This window comes from Malurus melanocephalus, unplaced genomic scaffold (assembly GCF_030028575.1).
Source record: "Malurus melanocephalus ecotype Western Australia unplaced genomic scaffold, MMel_1.1 scaffold_9, whole genome shotgun sequence".
Lineage (NCBI taxonomy): Eukaryota > Metazoa > Chordata > Aves > Passeriformes > Maluridae > Malurus > Malurus melanocephalus.
Genome location: NW_026623241.1, coordinates 5631420 through 5658441, shown reverse-complemented (window position 1 = coordinate 5658441; position 27022 = coordinate 5631420). Strand labels below are relative to the sequence as shown.

At 39.2% G+C, this 27022-nt stretch overlaps 1 protein-coding gene across 1 annotated transcript in view; it reads right to left on the bottom strand.

The window, feature by feature from the left end:
• Positions 1-27022, bottom strand: part of TNKS (tankyrase) — a 130159-nt gene that overhangs the window by 45494 nt on the left and 57643 nt on the right. The window contains exons 5-6 of the mRNA XM_057375332.1: positions 16627-16663; positions 15694-15769 (exon numbers count right to left, since the gene is read on the bottom strand). Of these exons, the coding sequence (XP_057231315.1) occupies positions 15694-15769; positions 16627-16663 (113 nt within the window). The remainder of the gene's footprint in view (positions 1-15693; positions 15770-16626; positions 16664-27022) is intronic.

Below are 27022 nucleotides of genomic sequence, written 5' to 3'. Positions count from 1 at the left end.
GGGGGGGAGAAAAAAGAAAACAAAAAAAAGTATGGAAAAGGAGGGATTTTAAAATATTTCATGCAGACTTTAATATTTGTGGCTTTTCCATACCACATCTATAATTATCTTCAGGTTTAGTAGATTTGGAAACTGCAAAGGTATGCAGCAAACTCCCATTTAGCGTAGGCCAAACAAAATCTTTACTCTAATCAGATCATATTGCCCTTAGAAAACAGCAATAAAAATATCTTAAAACTTTTCTAATTTGCCACACAAACTCCCTTCATTGAAGTGTTTCAACTTCTTTGAATTAAGGGAAGAGCACAGGGGTTTCTAATCATAGAAGGGACCTTTGTTTCATGGTTCTGCATAAAACTGTTTTGGAAGAAGTCCTGAGTCCTGGCAAAGCAAACAACTTTCTTTTTAGTGTGTTAGAATTTATGACAGAATCTCTCTTCCCAATCACAACAGTCTGTGCTTGATGCTGCTCTCTTACAGATATCTCTAAAATGAACCACATCAATCATGTGGGTACATCAGGAAAACATTCCGGATGCAAGTGGAGTACCTCCTGTCACCACTTTATCATTCTGATTAATGGGSTAAGAAAACAAGTCGCAACAACGCTGCAATCTTGCAGACACATTCCTAAACTTTTCCAATGTGGAAATGATCAGGCTTTTCCTTTGCTGCTCAGATACCAACTTGCATTCTAATTTGAAACAGTGCTCCCATCTTATGCCTTTATTTTAAAAGCAGCTGGAAGCTTTCTTGGGAAATAGCTCATTGACATTTGTTTGTATGGTGCCAAGACTGGACTTACATACAAAAATATTTCAAATAACTCAAAATAATTATTTTATATTCATGCTATAATGCTCTTACATTTGGTACTACAGAAATAAAGTTCCCTAACCCTGACTGAAGAATTATGCTCTTAATGAGTAGGAAAGGGGCTGTGCTGTTTTTCACCAGCCACATGGCTTGTCAACTTCAGTCACCCTAATCATGCAATCTTCCTTGGTCATCTTATAGCCATACTGAGTTATTTAAATTCATGATTGACAATTATGCTTCAGGGACAARCTTACAGATGCTGCTTCAGAAAAAYGAGTAATGTCAGACTGCTGACTGTAGATGAGCTAGCTGCAACTGCAGAGATAAGCAGGCACAGGGATGAAGAGCTTAAACTACTTTCCTTATGTAAAAAAATAAAATAAACAAGCAAACAAATAAAATTCCTAAAGACAAGAATTACAAAATGCTTAATGTAGACATTTCTCACTCTGCTCTTTCCAGTGGTAATTTAACTGCTTCATCTTCAGAACACAGCAAGCAGTAATTAATGTTGAAATGGACAGGCTTAGTATAGTAAAATTTAAAAAAAAAAATCTTGTCACAAATTTCACATAGTGCTTTATAACAGCTAATGACAGGGAAATTGAACTGAACAGCTCACCAATTAGAATTTACAAGTCACACAGTATCTTAATTTAGAGGTCTGGTACATCAGATGATCTCTTGGCAGGTGTGGGGGTGGCGGTGGTGGGGAACCAACTGTTTTGAGCTGTAAACCAGCAAGACAAAAGCAACTTGATTTCACAGACACAGCAGTGCTAGGGCAGAGCATCAATGGGAAAGAATGTTTATAAATTCAAGGAAAAGATAAGTGTTACAAAACACAGAGAAGACTAAAAATACTGCAAATACACTGACAGAGTAGGCCGCATCTGGAAAAGGTTTGCATGGGTGACAGAACAGCTTCTCATATCCAGTGAGTATTCAAATCTACTCCTTCTCAGGGGGCTGTCCTGTTCAAACTACTGACTACTGAATGCTTCTCTAGTARATCTCACCTCTGAGAGACAACAGAGTTTTCTGACTGTATGTCAGCCTCCAGAACTGCATGACAAGAGATGGCATCAGTGCCACACATTAACATAGTGATTCTGCTGTACTGCATCTTGGGCTAAGTGTTGACAAATCAGRAGGCAGGGGACTTATGAGAGAAGAGCTTTTTCAATCACCTACATGCCTAGGATAGGGAAGGACAGACAGGATGACAAGCATGATCCTGCACAGGGCTGGACAAAAAAGTAACTGGAGTGTCTCCATCTCAAAGTTAAAAGAAAGTAGAATAGGAAATCACAGAATCAACTAGGTCAGAAAAGACCTCTGAGATCAYTGAGTCCAACCTATGACCAAACACCACCTGTGAACTAGATAATGGCACTGAGTGCCACATCAGGGGAAGAATCACTGCCCTGGTCCATCTGGCCACACTGTTCYTGATAGAGGCCAGGATGCCATTGGCCTTCTWGGCCATGTGGGCACATTGCTGGCTCATGTTTAGGCTGCTGTCAATCAGTCCCACCAGGTCACTTTCTGCCTGGCWGCTGTCCAGCCACTCTGTCCCCAGCCTGTAGTGYTGCAGGGGGCTGCTGTGGCCAAAGTGCAGGATCCAGTCCCTGGCCTTGTTAAATCTCATGTATCAATCCAGYCTGTCCAGGTCCCTCTACAGACTGACACTCACACCCAGCCTGGTGTCATCAGCAAATTTGCTGACGATAAGACTTGATTCCCTCATCCATCAYCAATAAAGATATGAAACTGGACTGGGCCCAAAACAAACCCCTGGGGAACCCCACTAGTGACTGGATGCAGCAGCACTCTCTGGGCCCAGCCAGTTTTTTACCCAGTGAACAGTGCACCTGTCCAAGCCCTGGACTGTCAGCTTCTCCAGGAGAAYGTTGTGGGAGACAGTGTCAAAGGTTTTGCTGAAGACCAGGTAGACACATCCACAGCCTTCCCTTCATCCACCAGGCAGCTCCCCTGGTCATAAAAGGATATCAGTTTGGTCAGGCAGGACCTGGCCCTCTTAAACCCATGCTGGCAGGGTCTGATCCCCCAGCCGTCCTGTAGATGCCACGTGATCGCACTCAAGACAATCTGTTCCATAACCTTGCCAGGCACTGAGGTCAGGTTGACAGGCCTGTAGTTTCCTGGATCCTCCTTCTAGCACTCTTACGGATGGCATCACATTGGCCAGATTCCAGTCATCTGGGATCTCCCCAGGGAGCCAGGACTGATGACAGAGAGCTTGGTGAGCTCTTTCAGCAGCTCCCTATCACCTATTTGCTCCATCTAGGGTCACACCTAGTCCAGTGAGCATCTAAGTGTCTCAACAGATCACTGCTTCCTCCTGGATTGCAGGGGGGCTATTCTGCTCCCTGTCCCTGTCTACCAGCTCCAGAGGACAGCTGTTCTGAGCACAACCTATCTTATTGTTGAAAACTGAGGTAAAGAAGGTGTTAAGGTACCTCAGCCTTTTCCTCATCTATACGCTCCCCCACATCCAAAAAAGAATGGAGGTTTTCCTTGCCCCTCCTTTTGCTGTGAATGTATTTATGAAAACATTTTTTATTATCYTTTATAGTGGCCAGATTAGGTTCTAATTGAGCTTTTACCTCTCTAAKTTTTTTTTTCTGCATGACCTAATAATATCTTTATACCCTTCCCTTTTTCCAAAGTGATATACCCTCTTTTTTGTTCTGAGTTCCTGCAAAAGCTCCCTGACTATCCAGGGTGGTCCTTTTCCCCATCAGCTCATCTTTCAGCACACAGGGACAATCTGCTCCTGCGCCTTCACGATTTCTTTCCTGAAGTATGTCCATCCTTCCTGGACCCCTTTAAGTGTTGTTTCCCAAGGTATTGCCTGAATCAACATCCTGGACAGGCTGAAGTCTGCCCTTTGGAAGTCCAGCACAGAAGTTTTGTTGATGCTCCTCCTTCTTTCATCAAATATTGAAAACCATGAGTTCACAGGCACCGTACCCCAGCCAGCTTCCGAAAACCACATCTCCCACCAGCCCTTCTCATCACTACATGGCAGAAAGAGGGCTTAAAGGGCCAAAAGAGAGACACTGTAACACAGAAGGCAGCAACTGTGTTTGGAAGTAACTTCAAAAGCAAAGATCAATCAGACTGACAAGAAAAAAGCAGGTATGGCAAAGGAATAAAAGGGATCTTTGATCTCCAGATATTAATTACAAAGCTTAATTCCCTCACTGCTCCATACCAAGGTGCTGTCATTACTTTCAGATTCAAACCTAGCACAGACTAAGGGGGAAAAGATAATGGAACTCTGCTGTATTTGCATGTATCTTAAACACCATTTGGCAAAACAGTTCCACAGAGGATGTGTCAGTAAAACTGAGCAACATCCCTCACAAAACCATAGAATTCTCAGAAAACTCATCCTTACAAGAATCTCTTCCATTTCTACATGCATATGATGACAGTGTAGCTGGGATAGAAAACTGCAATATGAAMAAGAAATTCTGGGGCTTCAACCATGAAGCAGCATTTGTAGTTTTCCCAGACTCAGAGGCACAGAATACATCTCTGGCAGCACTCAATGACACAGGGGGAGGAATCTGAGATGGTTTATCAGAGAAGCAGAGGAGTATACACTGTTTCTTTGGTGATAGATGCTGACAGCTGAGGGAACAGTGGCTTGCTGAGCTACATAAAGGAAAAATTACATTAAAGATCCACTCTCTTCTCCGAAGGGAATGCTGCTGATGTTATTTAACACTGAAAGAAGATGCTGCTTTGAAAGATATAGCAGAACACTACACAGAAACTACTTACAGTATCACTGCACCCAGCATAGCCATTTCTGGCAATCTGAAGATGCACTCTGAATCACCAAAGAACCAAAACTACTGGGTTTTTTTTTGCTGTTGCAGTCTCTTACCACTTGCTATCAAAATCTTCATGGAGTCAYAGAATATCCTGAGTTGAAAGGGATCGATCAGGATCACTGAATCCAACTCCTGGCCCTGCACAGGACACCCCAAGAGTCACACCATGTGCCTGAGAGCATTGTCCMAACACTGCTTGAACTCTGAACACAGCTTGGTGCTGTGACCCCTTCCCTGGGAAGCTTGTTCCAGTGCCTGACCAYCCTCTGGGTGAAGAACATCTTCCTAATATCAAACCCAAATTTCCCCTGACAGCTTCATGCCATCTCCTCAGGTCCTGTCACTGGTCACCACAGAGAAGAGATCAKTGCCTGCCCCTCYTGTGCCCCTCCTGAGGAAGCTGTAACTGCAATGAGGTCTCCCCTCAGTCTCCTCTTCAGACTGAACAAAACAAGTGAACTCAGCTGCCCCTCATGCGGCTTCCTCTCAAGGTCTTTCACCATCCTTGTGGCCCTCCTTTGGACACTGAGGTGAGGCCACCCCAGGTCAGAGCAGAGCRGGACAATCCCCTCCCTTGCCTGGCTGGTGATGCTGTGCCTGATGCCCCCAGGCCATGGGTGGCCYTCCTGGCTGCCAGGGCACAATGCCTCAGATTCAACTTACCATCGACCAGGACCCCCAGGTCCCTTTCTGTAGCACTGCTCTCCAGCCTGTCGTTCCCCAGTGGGTGTGTACATCAATGTTTTTCCGACTACAGTCAACTAACAATCTTTTATTTCCCTTTTCTTTTTACTCTTCCTGTTATTTTTACTACTTCTCTTATTCCATCTTTATGTATTTACTTTGCTTCTCCACCTTCCCCTTCCAACTAGTTTTCCAGGCTTCAGTTCATAATATTTTCACATTATTAAGTAGCAATACATTAATTAGACCATTTTCTTCGTTAACATAGCTTCGAATAAGCATTTCACTCATTTTATTGAAAGTGGGGTCAGAATAAACTGTTAAGAGCAACACTTGCAAATTGACTACATTTCAGCTCCAGTGCTGAGTATGAAATTAATATTTATACTATACATTTTGGAATGCAATTAAAAYATGAAATATAAAATAATTAATAAAATTAAATATACAAAATGCTCTTTTTGCATTACAATGATAATCTGCAAATTTTAGAATTAAATTACTTTATAATCCAGTCAAGTAAGCTTCATCATTCCTTTGAAGAGCAGCCTTGCAAAATACAGGGAAAAAAGGCAGAGAATTTATCTTCTACTACCAATTCATAAGTTATGGTTATTAGAATATGAATATTCTGAAGAGTTTCATCTGTAAGAAATAAGTTTCTTTTATAAGTAGATGCATATTGTATTACTTGGAAAAGACTAATCAAATCACCTCAATTTTCTTGTTCATCAATGACACATCCATCATCAATTACAATGCCCTGTTTTGGCACTTTCCTCCCCTTTTATCCTTCRTCTGCTGCCTGCTCAGTCAACTTAAACAATACTTTTAGAAATGGTTATGTCAATACATCTCTCCTTACACATAAGTATTTGCAGTTCTTTTCATTTAGAACTAAAATGATCACTCCAAATTATCCATACAACCTCTGAAGTCAATGATGGGGTTGTATGTGCAAGTGATAACTGATGTGCTGGGAGAAATCTGAGAGGCAGCAAGGGCAAAAAAMACAATGGCTTTGGGTGACTTAGCTAAGAGGTGAAATGTTTGGGAGTTATCAGTGACTGCTCTACAGAGAAAGTGGCCACAGGAGTTAATGCAACTATGGAGATGATACCAAGTGACACCTGAAGCAAAACCTTTCAGCAGTAGCTGTCTTTAATAGAACCTATAAGATACTCAGATTCAACTTTTCTAGAGGGGAGGTGCTTGCTGAAACAATCCAACATGACACACCAATCTTCAGAAAGTAAAGCTCAAAAAAAATCGGCAAGTTTTAAAAAATAAGCTAGGTAGGTAAGAATTATGTCCTTACAAACAGCATAAAAACTACTAATAAAGATAATGCTGGAGACACTTTATTAATGCAAACCTTCTGTTGGAAAGGGCTTCCCATAATGAAAGACTCCAGCATGAGCAACAGCAAGCTAAAAGAGTTTACTAGAATTAAGGGGACATTCCAAAAAGTGAATGTATAAGCTGGAGAAAAACACAAGGACCACAAACTCCAGCAGTTTAGAGGTAAAAATGCAAGTGGACAGGCAAAAACAGTTTAAGTAGTAACTGGTGAAAGGAATTGGTCATTTAAGTTCTTACAACCCACTAGGAGCACAAAATGCACCAGCCAGTTCAGTGGGGCAAGGTGATACTATGGAAAGAAATGGAGGTCTTACAGGCAAGAATGAAGAACTAAAGGAACTTTCTGCGTGGTATACATCTTACAAGAAACAGTAACTCTTGTACCAGGATCCTAGTAACTGAGCATGTGAATATTTTGGAACATGGAAAAGTTTGGCAAAGGATCTGTCTGAAACGAAATTAAGCATAGAAGAGGTAATCATCTCCATTATCAAAATGAACAAATTGTCAGGACAGACCTGGATTCACTCGAGAGAGCACTGGAGAATGAAACAGGTGAAATACTAGTGGAACGTGACCTTCACTTAAGATTATCTCGGTAAGTGAAGACACAAAAGTCGCAAACCAATCATTAACGCACATTCTGGGGAACTACATACAGGCCTGTAATCCTGATGTCCGTAAAAGCAAAAATACAATATAATAAGAGCCAGAATTAGTGAACACCTGGATAAACACAATCGGCTTGGAAGAGTCAAATACAGTTCAGGGAAGTCCCACCTTTAAAATTCTTGAGTATTCTGAAGCGGTCAACAAGTACCTGCATCAGAGTAAGCCAACTGATACAGGTTACAATGGGTATTCAGTGTTTTTTGTTTTGTTTTTTTTTAACTAAATCCTCACCAACGGTGTATAAGGAAGATGATGTTTGGTCCTCAGGTGGGTGCACAACAGCATGCAGAGATGGGAAACAGTGTACAACTAAATGATCCATGTCACAACAGTGGGAGGCCACAAAACACACTACTATCACACTACACACAAGTAAAAAGCAACAAGAACGCAGATCAGTTTACTTCTCAGTACTTCTTATGCTCACATGCAGGGATTTTGAGAGGGAAGTGACACCAAGCATAGAAATATCACCCACAGTATTTACGATAGTCAACCATATCCAGAAGTCAAAATGCACACAGTCCATGGGCTAAGCTGCTGCATTTCAACTCAAAACATGATCTCAGCAAGYTCTGTGAAGGAATGGGCTCTGTTCTTGAAATGACAGTAGAAGCAGTATTATTAGTACTCAGTTTCTGGATGCTCTGTGCRTTATTAGAGCCAAATCCAGAACACAGCTTTTAGTTAATGTGCATAAAATAATACATGGCAGCTCTGCCCAAATCTGTCAGTTTGACTTGTTTTCTCTTGACAGTAGATGGATAATAGCATAATGCAAGAAGTCATCTCCTATGTGAAGCTAATCATCAAGGGGAAAACAGTTCAGGTATAAAAACCCCCCATGCTTTCAACACATTTGAAGGCTTCCTGAAGAGCACACTGATAAAGACCTAACAAATGAGACTTCCTGAATTTAAGAGAACAATAAAAAGAGAATGACTACAGAGTAAACAAACAATTTCTTTCCAGTCCTTTGGTGCACAATTTCTATTTGTGTACATGACAGACTACACTTCAAATAATAGGTGAAAGAATACTCACTTATGAGTATGAAATATTTTGGGGAAAATATTTAGTATCTCATAAAAAAAACTTAAAAGCAGGTAGATCAGTTTTACATTTTATTCTACAGGTATCATCTTTGGCTATAAAAAGTTTTAAGTGACATTAGGGACAAAAATTAAACCAAGTCATCTATACCATATAAAGTCAGCAGAGGGATTCTTGTGTTACTCACTTTACCCACGCTTGGCCAACTGAAGTAAGATGGGATCATGGCTTAAGAAAGTGCATAACTTGTCACCTTTTCTAACACACATGAAACCTGGGAACTTTGTTTTTTTAACAAAWAAATTAGTGTTTCAAAAGCAAAACRCAGYTGTGACCATTTTTGAAGGTTCTTTTTATGTGTATAGCACTGGGGACTTCTGCCCCAAGGCACAACACAAATATTATGAAAGACACTTGCTTTGTAATCATTTTGTAATGTTGGAAATGCCACCTCTTTTTTTTTACAGTGCACCATTAATTAAATCCAGAAAAACATTTAATTTTGCATGCAGGATTTGATTTAAAATATTTAACTCAAATATCTGACCTGGTTTAGTGAAAGGTGTCCCTACCCATGGCAGGGAGGCTAGAATTTGATGATTTTTAAGGTCCCATCCAACCCAAGACATTCTGTGATTCTATTTATCAATCTACCCACTCACACCCCGACATAAAACCTTGATACGTAAGTGTTTCATGAAATTTGTGCCAACAAAGCCTGCAGTGTCTAGAAGCCATCAGCCAGGGCCAGCTTTACACTAGCAAATATTAGCTAACTGCTCACGTGGTTATCRCTTATTTTGATAACCAGAGTTCCACAATGCTGCAATCACACATCATGAAACTTCTGGCAAATCTTTGCAGAACCACAAATGGAGAACCCCAAATCTGCACATTTCCCACCCACGAAACTGAGTTTGTAGCACTTCATCAAACCCAGACTGACATTTATGCTAATAAGTAGTGAGTGAGCAGATATAGCAACAGCTTATCTATCCAGTTATTCTGAAATAACTGGTTTGGATTTGTGGAGCTGTCTTTTTTTCTGAAACAAAATGACATTTCATTAAACAATTTTTAATCTTTTCATTTTATTAGATTAATGAAGGCACTCATTCTGAACCAAAAGTACACAGTTAACTCTTAATCTGTATGATTCCATTGCTCCTCTCCTTTGCACTAGTTAGTTATCCTTTTATTGTAAACAAGCCTTGCAAGTAGAGACTGTATTTACAAACCACACAAACAAGCAATGTATACAAGCAGAAGAGTTCACAAAACTCTGGGAAAAATGAAATGCAAATTGTGAAACTAGATAAAATATAACATGTGACAAAAAAAMCCCAAATATGCGTCCACACTGAGATTCAGATACATCCTTGGGCATGACAAAAAAGACCTTGCATTGGCTATCTGCTCACAAGTCTTTTGCTCAAATAAACAGCCTTTGTCTGTAGAAAAGTAGATTGTCCCAACACTCAAACAACTTTTTTATTGTAAGTGAAATAATTTCTCCCAAAATACATTTCACACCCATTTGAATATAGACTCTATGACACAGATTTATAGAAMAAACAGACCTACAGATTTATGTAGTATTGGTTTTGATTTTTATTCCATAGCACAAGAAAAATGCACACAATTGTGAAGGTTTAAGTTTCACTAGCATACAATGTGTTCACATCTTGCAGTATGTAGCATTTTTCTTCAACCCCCAGCTCCTAGAGCCAAGAATATTACAASAGAATATAAACCTCTGTCCAACTCTGTAGGCTTAATAATTGTAAAGGAAAAGCTTGTGAAAATGTGGATCGATTGTTCCATACAGACTCAGAAATTGGAGGGTATACCAATTTTCTTTCCAACAGCAGGATTTTTCATGAAAAGACTGCAAACAACCAGAGTTCCGGAATAGGGGTTGGCAAATTCACTTACCATTCAGCAAATTGGAGACTCCCTGGTAAGAGGAGACATAACTCACCTGACTTGTTAAAATTCAATTTCTATTTACCAGCCCTTTGTTTACAGGCTGATCTCTCAATAGAGAGAAAGAAGCAGAGGAAGCAAGAGAAACAGTCTGCAGTTTCATCCAACAGAATGCTACTCGGTATCAAGGATGTCCCACAGCAAAAGCTGATGGGCACTTTGTTCTCAGGACCTTTTGCAGTGGTTACCTCAGGCCAAGAATGCTGCTACTCAGCACTGCATTGCAGACCTTCTCAGACTTGGATTTCTTACATCTGAACCCCACGCCAATGAACCTGAATGATGCTATGCATGAGAAAAATCCCTACGGCAGGAAAAGACAGGCTGAAATGACAGCCTCAATTAAACCCAAGAGGTAAGGGTATCTCCTGTGCCTCACAAAGCTGAATGAAAAGGTCTGTTACTGGTATTTTGGATCCAGGGTTGTCTACAGCTTGCTGAAGTTTAATACCAAAGACTGCTACTGGGAGATGTTAAGGACTGAAAACTGGGAATAAACGAATAAAGGGGCACTAGAAGTCAGAAGACAACAGTGCAAACAAGTGAAGGATGAAGGATAGAAAGGGTGTTTTCATTACTGCCTGTTTTTTCCCAYGGGATTACTACATTATCCATAGTGCTGGATGGTCCCATTCTAGGAAAAACTCAGGTCCATTGTTTCCAGGATTCCTGATTCACCTGTTGCAGAAGTACATTTCTAGGTTCTAAGGAAGGAGAGAGGGAGGGAAGGTGCACCACAGAAAACAATGCAGCTGTGGAGGAACTGCATTCTGTGCTGCCCTCTGGTAGCAATCTTTGCCTCAAGTTGAACTAATATCTGAAATCACGCTGTCATAGGAAATTCCATTAGATTCTCTGGTTTTTATATGGCTGACACAAAACGTAAATATAAAACAACTCAAACAGAAACTTTACTTCCAAGTATGAAGCAAGCATTTTATTCTTCAGATAATCACTCTTCTATGCTTCTAAGAACTCAAAATATTAGATATTTAGCCTAYTTCAAGAGATGAACCTTGGCTCATCTCATCTCATCATGAAACAAACTGGTTCTTGAGTGAGAATTTTAGTACCAGCATGATCTGAGCATGTGTAATGCAGTACAGGAGCAGGATACTAGGTACAACCAAAAATCCAACCTCCTATTGCTAATAGCTACCATGTCAGCTGGATGCAGATCATTTGGAAAGCTATTATTAGTCATGTGGGAAGTGTCTTGCAGAAAAGAGCTCTTATCTGAATTGCTGAAACCAATGCTTCCTTATCAGCTCAGATACTTCTGCATTTTTAAAATGCAGGCAACATCAGTTTCTTCCTTAAACACCTTTCAAGTGTTCACAACMGCTTTCTGAAAGAAATGAGAGGGCTAAAAGCTTCTACTCAACCTGCACTATTATRCATTTGATTTCAAGCCCATCTCTTGCCACTGATTTAGGTAAGCAGTGACTGTTGTAACAAGTCAGAAATCCAGCTCCTATGACAAAATAATACAGCTTTAATATCCAGCAGTAGAGAGGAACATGGTGATTTAAAATAGTCAAAAAACTTTTTCTGGAAATTCAGTCATAACTAAGTGTTGAAAACGACAACCMCAGAGGAAAATATTTGAGGGACAATAACAAGGGCTCTAAAGTCTATATACCTTTACCGAGATAGACACATAAATAGGTGCCTTGGCTTCTTAAAAGTGTGAAATTCAGTGTCAYCTGCTAACACGAACAGTACTGGCTTGTCTATAGATAATCTAAAGCCCAAGGAGACCAGCAGAGCTCACAGGTAGGACATGGAAATTTCAGATCCACTGGCAATCCACAGGTGCTGTGCATTTTCTAAGCCCTGTTCTGACACAGCAAATACTTAGTGAGGCAATGTAAACAGAAGTGATCTAACATGTAAATGTTGCTTTACACACAACACCACATTCTAACAATTCTGCGAATTTTCAGTCTCCTGTTAAAAAAAAAAAAAAAAACGAAACATCAAAGCAAGACTAATTGGCATGAAAATCACTATTATATTTCAGCTCAAGCATTGCTTTTTAAAAAGCAAACAAATGGGACAGTTAAAAAAACCCCAAAAAACAGGTTTTGTGAAATTTATCCTTGGGTAATACTTTTTTGCTTACACTGTACCATATAGCTCCGCACTATATAGCTCATTATTTGTGCCCTCATACATATTCAACAGGCACATATGCCAGTACTGACACACAAAATCAATTATTACCTAGCTCAATGAAATCTTAGTTTTTGCGATATTATTGCTGATTGGTCATCAAAACAAAGCCCAAAAAATTACCATGTTCTGGTATGCAGGAATGCTTTAGATGACGTATAAAATTCCTCTTTGTTTTGCACACTCCTTAATTTTTCCCTCCAGAAAATAACTGCCAAGAGTAGCCACATTTGGAATGGAATCTTCAGACAACAGCTCAAAAGCTTCAGTAATGCGACCATTTCTACAGTGCCCACAACCTACCTAAAATGTGACTTTTGGAGGGAAAGAAGAAATTTCAGTTTGCATTCCCATTTGTCTTGACCTCTCTCCTAAATAAACAGATGGAGCARTGGTTACCAGCACCAGCTGTAACTGTTTTAGAGACATGGAATCCTATCCAGTAGGAATCAGACTCTGGCTGTCAGTACTTTTCCAAAAGGCTACAAGCAGCACCCAGAATGCAATAAATCTTTTTTATTTCCAACCTTAGCTGGTTTCAAACCAACAAGATACAGTCAAGAGTTTTCTACCCCTTTCACCCACTCCATAAAGCACAACCTGACAACCCATGTGGTGTTTGAGAAATCCAGAACTCCAGATGCTAGTACACATAGGACACAGGAAAAATCCCTGAGGCGGGGTGGGGGCAGAAGTAAACTGCATACAGGTGCACCCCAAAGTATGGGGGAAAAAGATACTATCACCCGCTAATACAGTTATATACAAAGATATGATATGTACAGATGCTAAAAGATAATTACCCATTCAGTACTGGAACTTGATTTCTTCACCCACACAGCTAAATGTTTCCTGATCAGAATAGAGCTGGACAGCTCAGAAAATCAGGGAATGCACAGAMTGAAGAAAGAGTTTGTGGGTACAGCTGTACTGCAGAGGTAAAGCATGATGCTGAGAATCTCAGGCCAATCCGCAGAGATTGCACTTCCTGGCCCTGAGTGCTGCATTGTCTGTGGCCTTACCCTGTCCTAAGTTTGAGTCTTGAATACTCAGAGGATCTGCAAAAAATAAGTACTAAAAGCATCAAGGAGTGCAAAAAGCAACTTCCAAAATGACACAAATTCTCAGCTAGTGTAARTCACCATAGATCAACTAGAGGCAGCTACACTAGTGGAGACTTACATTTACAAGAATGCTGTGCTGTAGGTTGAAAGGCTCACTTAATTTGCAGCACAGCTTAAAATGATCAAACCCCAAGTGATCTTGTGCTAGTACAGGACCTGAAAGCCTTGCTTTACAAATTAAATACTTAACAGTTATATAGCACACTTCTACAGAGCATTATTCCACCTTCCACAGCCTGTACATACGTGGTGGTAGAAAAATAYATCTGGTAAACATAATTTTTAAAAAGCTAATTAATATCAATGGCAAACCATCTTAAAAGGAGTAGCAATAACCAGTGCACTTACCAACAACCAAATACATAAACATGTTTTCAAAGTGTCCACATTCAYGAGCTTTAACTGCAATATGCTTTCCAACCTTTGAGCATAAATTTTCCAACTAATTTAGAGGCTGCAATAATACATAAATACTTTCTGCTAGCTCAATAAGAATTTTAAAAGCTTTATMATTTTAAAAATATTTTTATTTTAAATTGGTGAATGTTCAAGAAAATGTCTGCAAGGACTTATTCCTTGCCCTATTGATAGAAAATGTAACTCTGCATTTGGCCTTAGATCAACAGTGATGGGGGATCARTTACTCAGTAATGCCCTGCTGTACACCACCATGTTTAATTGTAACACAGGGCACTATTAATACCTAAATACACTTTTACTGGAACAGCAAAGTCTTAAAAAAGAAAAGGAAATTCAAGAAATATGAGCAATATTTAATCTTAAAATGTAGGGAGTGTTTCATCAGTTCCAACTCTGCTAAATTAAATAAAGCCCTTGTTCGTTTGCCTGTCCTCAGTAATTAAAATAAACTGTTTTCAAAACCTGGAAGATGCATCAACTTTCAATCAGTGATAAATGTAAACAGGAAAAAAACTGGTTGGGTTTTCTGTCCCATAGTATGTATTGCAGAAATTACAATTGAGAAAACATTTTAAAATGTGTATAAAATATACGAATTTTTGTACAATGGAGCTGTAGGTTTTTTTCGGTAACAACATACCTTTTAATCAAAAGTGGCCTATCTTTACTGATTTCAGTGGAACTGGGCCGCTCCACAACAGCTCCAGAATGGTCAGGGCTTTATAATATGCTCCAACACACTCCATCAAAAATATTGAAAATTAAAAAAGAAAACACTCCCTTGTTTTTCTCTCCAAAAGCAARATGTACTGTTACAGGTGAAAGACTTCAACAGATGCATAATAAAAACATTCTGGTACACATTTAAGAAAAACCCAAACAAACCAACAAACCAAACCAACCCCCCCCCAACATTTGTAAATCCAACAGTCTAGACAGACTATCATCTTGAARCCTAAAACATCAAAAATCATAGGATCTACTTCTCACTCCGTATGTTCTTCCCTCCTCCAGTTTCAGCCTAATTCTTAATTTAACTCATTCAAACATCTCTGCCAGAGAAAGTCAAAACAACAATGTCAAATTTAAGAAAATGCAGAAGGTGTTAAGCATAGCAATACAGTGCCAGTCTACATGGCAGTGTATTAGGAGCTAAGCTGAATACCAACCACCTCACCCAGACAATGTTCAAATACCAATGATAACCTTGTTCCCTTACTTATTTTATTCATCTGCAAAATAACATTTTGTTTTCCTTACAAGAGGTCTTAAAGTTTCATTTTACATGTAAACCAGGATGTGACACTTAAGACACACACAAAATCCATGTATGCTGACTGATAATCTGTCACAACTGGCAGTGTCAAGTATAACAGCATTTAATTTTATGGTGGAAAGGCATCACAGGTTCCACACCCCACCCCCCCCCATGAATACTCTCTTGATTTATACATCTTTATACATGCTTACCAGTATGCTTAAATTGGCCTTTCTTGAATAATTGAAATATAAAGCAGGTATTAACTTACCTTGCGCCCATCACTTGCATGGCAGTTCACATTTAAAGGAGTCAATAAAGCCATCAGCTTTTCTTCATTACCACTCCTGTAAGTGAGGAGAAGATTATGGAAAGGGGGRAAAAAAGACAGAGATCTTGGATATCCAGCTCCTTAGTAAGTGTTTTGCAAAGTACAGTATATTGAAATTTGTACTGTGTCAGAGAGAATGTCAGATGGCTAAAGAATCTTCTGACCATTTCAAAACCAAGGGTAAATACAGAAAAGAATACTAAATTTGCAGTTAAATGTATTGCAGATCATGCAAAAACACCTCAGTTTTTYCCTTAATCTCATATTTCCTTTATCTAATTTTTCAGATCCTCTGAAAGCCATTTGTAGAAATAAATGCTCTGAATTTAACATATTTTCACAGCATATGGCCCATAACATTTGAAACAACTACATACCACTATCCAGAATCTTTTTAGAAGGGTTAACGGTCTATATAAAATGATCTTGTGCAGTCAGAAGGAAGGATGAAAAGCATCTTTGCAATATACAATTGAACTTTACACCTTTTGTATAGGCTTCGTTATGCTCTGTTCCGATAAAGCCTATTTTCAAAATACAACCCACASTAGCACTAAAAACCCAAAGAAAAGACAGATTCCAATATTTAAATTGCCCCTAAAAAGAACAGTCACAAAACAATAAAGAGGATTTAAGCAGCTTAAAGCAAAAACTCAATATTAACCTTATAACCACCATAGTGGGGGATTTCAATTACATAAACAGGCTTTTACATTTGTACCAGACTAAAGTCTGAAGAGATTTATGCTAATTAAGAGGTTTGCTTGCAGCATTTCATGGAAARGCAATGACAAAACATTACTATTTTAAAAACCCCTTTTCCTCGCCTGCTTCCACCCCCAAAATATGTTTTATATTCTAAGCAGCACTCACCTAGCAGCTTCCAGGAGTTCGTCCTTCTTGTATTCACCTAAATGATTGCAAAATATCATGCTGTTAGCATTTGGCAGAAGACAGATTAAGAAATGCAGTAGGAAGCAAATACAGAATTAAAACAGAGAAGAGGAGAAAAAAGCCCACACCCCGCTGGGTGATGGAGCTGTGACGTTAGCCAGCTTGTGGAGGCAGCATCACCAGTACCTTGGAGACGGGCAGCAAATTGACGCATCTTCTTGTCCAATCCTCAGATGGAAAGGCTTTCTTCGGACAACCAATGACTGCGAAATCTTGTGTCCAGAAACACAGTCCCGCTGATAACAGCATGTCAGCTGAAGACAATGTCCCCACCCCCTGCCCTATTCAGTATGTCACATTATACTTGGGAAGCATAATAAATTCCAAGACAAAGCAAGGCAGTGCGGCTTTTGAAAAGGTACAAATTACTGATCTCCAAGGCTCTCACCTGCCTATTTAAATGGTAATATTATACTTCACTAAGTTCTTTACAATAGTAGGGATTATTAAAAAAAAAAATCCAGGTATGATATCATCAGCCGCTTTCCAACAAAATACACGWTTGAAATAAAAAGCACAGACAAAAGAGGATGAACTCTGCAACAGATTTTGCTATGAGACTCTGAGATTAGAGATAACCATGAGTAATGTTAAAGCAACATTTACATTTGAAGTCCTGAGTTAAAACAGATAGCTCAAAAGGGTTGCTGCATCACAGGATTAAAACTGCATGTTAATATTTTAAAAAGAGCATGGTACAAGATAACCTATGAAAYTAAGACAGTATTCTACAAAGCTGAATAATGATGACATTGTGCAATACAAATGAAAGGGAATTTCAATTCAGAAATTACCAGAATAGCTTTTTAGCAGCGTTATAAAGTCACAGAGCAGAGCGTATCTGAGACCCAAAAGGTACAGGGTTTGAAAAACATACTGTATACCATCTGCCAGAGAATTAAAGCCTCTAACCACAATGCTCKAAGAAAAATAAGAAGAAGAAGCTGTCATGAAAGAAGATAAAAAACCTTTTGTGCTGCCTCCTATGTGTAATTGTAATAAGCCTCCACTGAAACTCCCATTACAGGTGAGGAAAGCCGCTGGGCCATGGAAAATGCCAGACTGGACTGCAGACTGCAGGTAAGATGGAAGGTTCATCTGAAAACATCCCTTAAAAACATCTGCAGGGTGCAAAGAGAGGGTTAGTCCCCATCCATCAGAAACAGACGGGTACTCCCCCCCACCACAGCTCCTCCAGCTAACAGCAGAGGGTGAACGGAACCACAAAAAAMCAGCCCTCTCCTCAAGGAGCCCCCTTTATTTCAGCATTCTGCCTTCACACAAGGGTAAGGAGAAGGAGGGTGAGTGCACATAGCTATGCACTTACTGCCCCATTCCTTGGATGTAGCCAGGGAATTTTCAAAGGCAGTATCTGTATCTCATCATACTGGTGATTTTTCCTTCCGCAGRTGTGTTTAATTACTTTCTGAATGATATTCAGCTTTAGGAATTCACAAYAACCTGCAGCAGGGAGTTCCACCATGTCTCTCACATGATGGGTCTCCTGACAGAGCTGTTCTGTGCTGCTGAAGCCCAGCAACAGAGCARATAAGTTCAAAGCAAAGGTGAAACTGTTTATTTCAAATACAGGCCAGGAAGGTTAATTTAGCTTTTGACAGAATTTATGTCTATGTTAAAGAATGCTTCAACATGAGACAAGTCAAATGACACAGAAATATGACTGCCTTTGACTTGCTGCCACTCCCCAGCTTCAGCAGAAGGGGGACCTGTCCACCACAGGCAGCAGCCTTTTCTAAGCCATGGGACATGCTCCTCTTTTTTTTATTTTAATGAATATAAAATACTGGGCACAGTTGTGAGTGTTTCAAATCAATGGTAAGTGAAAAGCTTTGGCCAGCATGTGAGGAAAGAAAAAAAGGCTCTTTATTACTACTGCATTATTTGTGCAACAATCTCAAACAGCTGGATTTCCTGCAGTAGAGTTATTGGCCTGTATTATATCAACACTTTAAAGACCTAACCAGATTAAAATACCTCTTTGCACATTCTGGTTTGGCAGTGCATCTAGCAGTCCTGACCAGGCTTTTGAATATACTAGGTTAGACATTTAATAATAATATTTTTTTCCTTTGTGCTCAGTAAATTGGTATTTTATCACACAAAAACTGTTTCCTCTAATTTYGATTAGCAGAAGAACAACAAAAAAGGTAGGTTGTGGCTCTTGATTTAGAAATGTGCTCCATATGCATAATTAGATCAGTTAGTTTTACTAAGCAGTACTTTGGGGAAAAAAAAAWGTATTCATAGATAGGGTTGAAATTCATACATGCAATTCTTCAAATTCATCATGATTCTCCCACACTGATTAGGATTTGGAAAATATTATCTTGTAATTGGTTAACTTTATTATTCTCAAAGAGCCACTGTATTTTGTAAAAAAAAAAAAAAAAAAAAAAAAAAAAAAAAAAAAAAAAAAACAACAAAAAAAAAAGCCAAGTGTGCTCTACAGGCTTTGTGGGATGAAGAGCAAACCTTGGCCACCAGAGCTGCCAGCTGGTGGAATACCACAGAGCCAAGAGAGTCTGGCTCRTGGCATTTGGGAGAAGCACTGCCCGCAGGACCGACTGCTGCTGGCACAGGCTGYGTTCCCACCAGAGGGCTCTGCCAACACAGCTAACACCGCTTGGCTACGCAGCTTATCAAAGGCCATCCTGCAGCAATTGGCCGCAGCTACCTAATAAAATATGCATTTGCAGAGCATTTGAAAACAAACCATGCRTGCAGGGGCAGAGATGAATTTCAAGTTCTAAGCAGAAGTACAGGAATACAGACCATCAACCTCACATAATGCTTCTGTTCAAAGAATGTCAAACTGACTTTAACTAAGCTAATAACACCACTTAAAGAGCTCCTTTGGACAGGTGGGATGAATTTACAGAATTTATAGTTTTGCATCTCCATCCTGGGTAGCCAAGAGATAACTGGCCTGAAWATTTCTTAAGGCAAAGACAAGGTGTGAAATGTGGAGCAGAGAACACTATAGCAAAGCAGTGTTCCCGCTCCTCTCTCATCAGACAAAATCTGGTAGGCAAGCAGAAACCACCCAGTGTCCGGTATTTACTGCATCTGATCAAGTGCATTGTTTACAGCTTGCTCAGCATTCTTTAAACCATGAAGTTCTCTACTTGATCCCACCTCCAAATCACACCACTGCTGCTCCATTTATGCTGAAGCTAGAAGGTCACCACTGGTARCCACAGATAATCAGTGTTTCAAATCACAGCTACCATCAGACAACTAACTAGCTCTTTCTCTGTTCCTCTCCCAGGAAAAACCAGTTATCTCCAATGCCTCTGATCAGCTGTTGCTATGCGGTCACTGCTGTGTCTGGCCCTAGCTACATTCTGCAGTAGCCGATTAGCAGCAAATGCTTATTAACTATCAGACATCAGTGACTGCTTGCACCTGGTGGTTGAGTAGATCAGAAGCTGGAAGCTGGGAAAAAAGCAACATAATTAATCAATCTTTACAAATAACCCTATTTAATTCTCTCCCAAAAGTCTTCAATTTCAACTGAATACTGAAGGCTGGAAAACCTATCTGAATGCATTGCATAAAACAACAGCGCTTTTTCAATGCATCTACACYCAAACCCAAGGTGATTTCCTTTTCTATCCCTCCATATGGTCAGCTAATACAGAAACCAGCGAGATCCAAAATGTCAAGCTGGACAAAGCAGGGTTTGCTTTACCATAGCATCACAAGTTTTCCACAGTGAGGACAATTTCCTAAATCTTAACATCACACAAATAAAACCAAGCCATTATTATTATTATCCAATGGCAGCATATAATGGGAACAAAAATAATTAGCATATTCTCAACCAAACTTAGAAACTGAAGTGGTTTTCCCATATGAAGTTGTGCATCATATGGAATCACAACGATAAATTTAGATCCCCGGAACACTTACAAACAGTGTGAAAAATTTCTACACTAACCAATGCTACCCTGCTTCTGATATGTGACAAAACACAAGCCTGATGAATGTSAAATGATGGCCACAGGTTGGGGAGGGCCTGCCCTGAAAACCCAAACTTCATTCCTGAAAATATACATCCCAYGAGAAGATTGGCAAGATCTTTGTGAACAGTCCAGATTTTTATTTTTTTTTAATAAATCTTCACAATTACCCAGCAACACAGAGGACACGGGCTCTCCATCAGAGCAGTACAGACAGCAGCTACCAGAATCTCTCATCTTTCCTCATTTAAAAGTGTTTCTGGTGCCTTTCCAACCATATATTCTGCTAGCACAGGAATGCACAGGGCTGTTGGGAAAACAGCAACAGAGTCCTGATGCATCTGGGAGGACTGATAATTTGTTTTTCTGTCAGATTTGTTACTTTACCCAGCTCAGCCCATGGCCATCCAAACAGGCCCCAGTGAATGAGAACCTTGAACAAGGATGGTGCTGTGACAAGAGGGAGGGAAATGGAATCTCTACATTTGGGCTGCCGTTGCTACAAAAGCAAGCAATCTATGAACCAGAATCCAAACTCAGTTTAGCAGAGAAACAAATTCCACAGAAATAAATTAAAATACACCCTTCCCCTGACACTCTAGAACTTCCCAGACCTATGAGTGATCAGTGACACACATCCATCATCCTTTTGAATCCACTGAGGTCCTTGGAGCAATATTGAAGTATTCAAACAAATATGCAGTTTCTGATCAGTGCACAAGGCTTTTTGTGTTTGCAACAAACAGGATTGTGGAAAGGGTTGAGTTTTTGGAATTTTTTTAAATATAATTTTTCTGGAAAACTCAAACTTTTCAATATGGCTGCTTTTGGAAGGGTCCAATCAAACCATTAAAATACTCATCAAGTCTTTCTTCCCCATTTAGCTTTTAGTATATGTAAAGCAGCAGGTGAAACTAAAATATGGAGTTAAATCAGAGCAAGAAGGTTTTTTATCATCCAAATATCATCCACAAGGTTGTGGGAATAACTGCCAAAAAATATCAACAATGAAAAAATAAAGGTATGTCAAAATAATATCCTTTGGGAAAAGGCATTTATAACTAAGTAATCAGAGAAATACATGAGAATGAAAAGGAGCAAAAAATAACAATTTCAGGTTTTATTAATAATAATACTTCTCACTTGCTTAGGGTTAATTTCTTTATGCCTCTTGCACTTCTCCACTCAGCAGTCTCTCACAAGTAAATGGGTTGATTTTATAAGCTGTCTATTAGGCTCAACCAGGAACACAGCAAGACCCTAATTTTAAGCTCTTGTCACGGATGAAAAATACCAAAGCAATGCCTGTATATGCAAGTGACAGAAAAGCAACTCAGAAGATAATGCCTCCAGGAACAAGTTCCAGCAAGGAGTAATGTTACCAAGGGGGAAAGGTTTGGTGCCTTGACTCTGCCTCYCCTGTGAGGTGCATCAGGCATTGTGCATGTGAACTCAAATTAGACATTACATTTGTAACTGAAATTTAAACATTGAAAATGACTCAGCTAATAGTGAAGTGCTTTTCRGGATATGTTTTAAGGTGGGGTGTGGAAGTTAAAGAAATAAGCAAGTGTCATTTGGTTTTGGCCACAATTCTACCAAACCACTGAGCTAGCAGCATTCTACCTGAAACATCTTTCAGTTAAGTGGACAGAGCGCAAATGCAGAACATTCCTGATTTACTGCTCCAGAGAGAAGAGCCTCTTCTAAGACCTAGCAGAAAGCACTACATAAAAAAAATCTGTAGTTTTGTATAGTGCAGATTGGCAAAACCTCTGCCAGGGTCTTAACTGATAGAAGGAATTTTTGTCTATTAAGGCATCAATTCAAAGCATCTATTCAAACATCTATTACATAAGCATATGTAAGATACAGCAGTTATCAAACACCGTCTTCATATCTAAGCATAAATTACACACGTTGCACATCAGGGGTTTAGTCACTAAGAAGCATTAGGTGGTGTATCAAAATGGATCTTCAGTGCATGTGCAGTTATAGCAACAATAAGTTTGCATTAGGCACATAACAATTCCCTTTCTCAGAGGGCCTCTTTTCAGTGGTGCTGATCTATTTGTTAAAACAATGCTATCAGATTTCCTATATAGTGGCAGAAATACGMAAAGTCCCTTTGTCAGAAGATTTCAAGTCTCTCAGCTCTTAAATCATGAGATAGAAAGATAAAGCTAAGTCACATCACACTAGTCAGAGGAATTTTCCTGACAGTGTAGAAAAAAGGACAATTTTTTGTCACTGCAAGACAATAATGATAATAATGATAGTGATAACAACAACAGGAACAAAACCCAAACCAGTAACAACCCAAAGCAGCAATAAAAAAAMCCCAAACCCAAAAAAAGTTTACAAACACCCATTATATGGTAATCCATATAAGTCACTTTACTTTCAACAATGCTACCACGCCCTACAATAATTTCTTCTGAAATAATAAATCTGACAAACATTTTAGAATTTGTTCTCTTTAGTAGCCCTGTACAAGTAGCTTCATTTTTTTCCATATCAGGCATGCTACTCATATAAACACCACACATCCATTTTTTTATCCTTAATGTGAAAAAAAATATTATTTTCACTACAACTGTACTATTTTAGAATGTTGTACTTGAAGACACCACCACTACATCTGTCATGTCTTCAGACTGAGACTGAAAAAGTAAAAAAGACAGCAGAATACCAAATCAAGTAATTGGGAAGAAAACACAAACCTTCAGCAAATCACAATACACTGATGGGATGGAAAAGTTGAAGGGGTTGAGGCTCATATGATCACCAAAGTTCAATACTCATGAGATTTTTTGTGAAAAAGATATGTTTGGTTTTTTTTTTTCCAGAGCCTTCCCCATTACCCACCCCTTCCTGCCTACTGCAAAGGCAACATTCCCAAGGCTCTCCCCTTAATTTCTTTTGTTAATTCCAGCTATCAGCAAAAACAATCATCCACTGTAATTCYCACTACTTTGGCCATGCTCAATACTGATAACTAATAAACTGTTCCATTTTTCAGCCCCATTACTTTCTCATTTCTGTAATATGTCTGCAATTGTATTTTCTTCTTGAGGATTTCTAGGAAGACTTTCGGGAAGAAAACAAAGGACTAAGAAACTCTCCTTGTCAAAGACTTGAGTACAGTAGAGGTGGRTAGACAGCCAAGTTGTTCTCATATTAATGCATCCTTTTCAAAAGCCAGCTCCCTCCCCTYTCTTTCCAAACAAGTAAATTATTCAATCCCCCAGAATATTCTCTAAAGAGAATCCACAGAAATACCTGTTATAACTGACACAAAGCATGGAAGGAAACTAGCAAGAAAAAAATAAAACACAACCCTCAGGAAAGCCATATTGTATAAGGCAAGCTCCAAAATTATGCTCCATCATCTCATCTTTCTTTGAAAAGAACTCCAGAGTAAATTCAGGCAGACTAAATTCTGCAGTCTTTTCCAATTCTCCCACTGTAGATAAAACATACTAGCAAGCTGGGGAGAGCGTGTCTGAAAATCCATAGCTGGATTTAAAACTGCAACATTTATTTTAACCAAAAAAATCTATATTCTCACAGCTATAGCAAACATGACAGATTTTGTACTAACAAATTGTACAGATTTAAAGAAGTGGGGGTTTTAATGTTTGCTAGAAAATGAATAGGAAACATAAAGCATACGTGCACCAAAGAATTTCTTTTGTACTGAAGAGTACAATCCTTCCTCTACATCTGAAGCTGCCCTGTGTATCTAAACTTACTTTACAAGTTTGAGAAAACACAGGCTGCCACCTCATTAAAAATGCACGTGTTGCCATGCTTGCCCTGCAGCACATACCCTGGAAGGGACTCAAATCCAGTTAARTCGTTCCTCTAGCTCATAGAAGAAAATACAAAACATTTCCTTTGCCTGCTGGGCCCCAGAGTAGTGAGCAGAAGGGAGGAACTCCTTCATAACTGGAGGAAATGGGGCAAACCTGTCAAACACGCAGCAATGAAAAAGTCAACATGTATTTATGCAACACTTAAGTGAAGTACATCAAATAATTCCTTACTAAAAGTATAAGAAACAGAGGTAATACATTTTGTTATAATGAACAATTTTGTCATGCCAAATACAAAACTAATCTGTCAACAGTTCTGTTTAAACATTTTGGAAAATATGCATTTCTGTGCAACAGAAAGATGGTAACMAAACAACCCCCCAAAACTAACCCGATTGCCTTGTTGCTGCGGGCAATTTTCCCTCCTCATGGGTTTTTATGTGCCAGCTAAGAGTCAAAAGACAGCTGGAAAATAAGGGAAAGTTTGGTACAAATCCAGGGCAGAAAGGAGACAACAGCATGATTCGAAACAGGGTACATGGATTGATATGAAAGACTTGTGCTGATATCCCAGAGTAAAGAGTAGCTGCTTAACTTGGAACATCCCTCCCCTCCTTTATCATTCCCATCAGATCTTATGATACAGATATTATATACTTAAATACAATGGTTCCATTTGTTTAGTCTCATTTTTAAAAGCTATCTTTTAACACCTTTTCTGAAGATGGTTGCAGTAGCACTGATCAGTTACAGTAATCCAACTCAAGCTTTGCCTGATCTGAGATGTGGTGTGGCCTCTGCATATTCACTCAGGCAAAGAGTAGCTCTGCACCCTAATGTGATGGAGGGTGTGTTCTAAGACAAAAGAAAGCTGGAATTTACAGAAAATGATTGAAATCTAAATCTGCAAACTGTTATCCTCACTAAAAAATAACTATTAAACTATCATTTGGGGGAAAAATTAATTTGCTAGTCACAAACAGGCACTTTTTGCTATTCCTGCTGGAATAACATACCACAAGATGGAAATACAGCAATAACAGTATCTACTGCCAATATCCTGGAGGTCTATCTGAAAAGGGCTATGTTATTTACCAGCAATGAAAGAATAATTAAATATTACACACAACTCAAGTTCTGTAAACATTTTCAGTCTCTTATATCAACCCCACGGTTTTAAATGTTTTACTGGTTATAAATGCATAATAGAATAGATTATTTCARTTTGAAGGGACTTAGAGTGATTGTGCAGTCCAAATGTCTGACCACAAGCTAAAGATTGTGATAAAGAGCATTGTTCAAAAGCTTCTTGCGCAGTGATAGGCTTGGGCATTGTGGAAGAGAGATCAGCTCTTGTGGAAAGCTGTTCCAGTGTTTGGCCACCCGCTCAGTGAAGAAACGCTAACATCAGTCTAAAAATGTCCCCTCACACAGCTTTGAACTGTTCCTATGCTTACTGTCTTAATGCCACAGGGAAAAGAGCTCAGCACCTCCCTGCCTCCCCTCCTCAGCAATGAGGGCATCCCTCAGACCCCTTTTCTTCAAACCATACAAACCCTAATTCCTCAGAGGTACCAGGATTACACATATGATTTCTTCAAAAGAATAATTTATTGCCTTTAATGACAATATGGTTCATTATAAAGACTGGAAACAAAACAGCACCACAGGAAAAACCAAGTCTGAGAAGCAAAGAGATCCTAACTTGTTAGTTAAAGAGTTTAAGTTTACCAGACTGCTGTCATTATGACAGAAAGAAAATACATAAATTGCACATACCCTTATCATTACACCTCTGCTGGTTTCTGTATAAACCTGCAGAAAAAGGTAGTTTTATTGTGTTCTGCATGAAGTAGGAAAAAATACTGCTTTCCTTCTCACTCACTTCAGAAATCTCACTAGATTTAAAGACTCTGCTTACTTCAAACAACTCAAAATATAATTGGCCAGAAAGCATTCCTACATTTCTCATTCATCACAACGATTAATGATCGTAAATATACTAAAGAAAATATGTTTAAGTAATCCTCTTATTAGGTCATGTGACTACAAGCAGTTCCTAAACAATCTATTTTACCAATGGCTTTATTTCCAAGTTATTCTAAGATACAKTTCATTGTTATATTTCAAAAAGGTGGTATTTTAAATCTCTATTTAGCCCAAAAGGAAAGAAGACCATGCAAGAGTTAACACAGGTTCTCTCTACTGTGCCCTAGGTGTGTTAGTTCAGCATGAGCTAACTCAGTATCACCACTCCTACCAGAGAGCACACAGCATCAAGGAGAAATCATACTGTACCTTCCCCAACACCAGTTTAGGATTCCTGCTTATCCCTTTCCGTAAAAGCCCGGTTACTGATGCAGGGAATGGTGAGATTATTACTGACAGAACTTGCTTCCTGATGCTGACTCTCCTTTTTGCCATCCTCTGAGCATCCCTCAGCAGAGCAAAGACAGGTTATAAAAGAACTGGGTCTGTCTTCCGAGAGCAGCACAATGAAAACTGCAGGGAGGA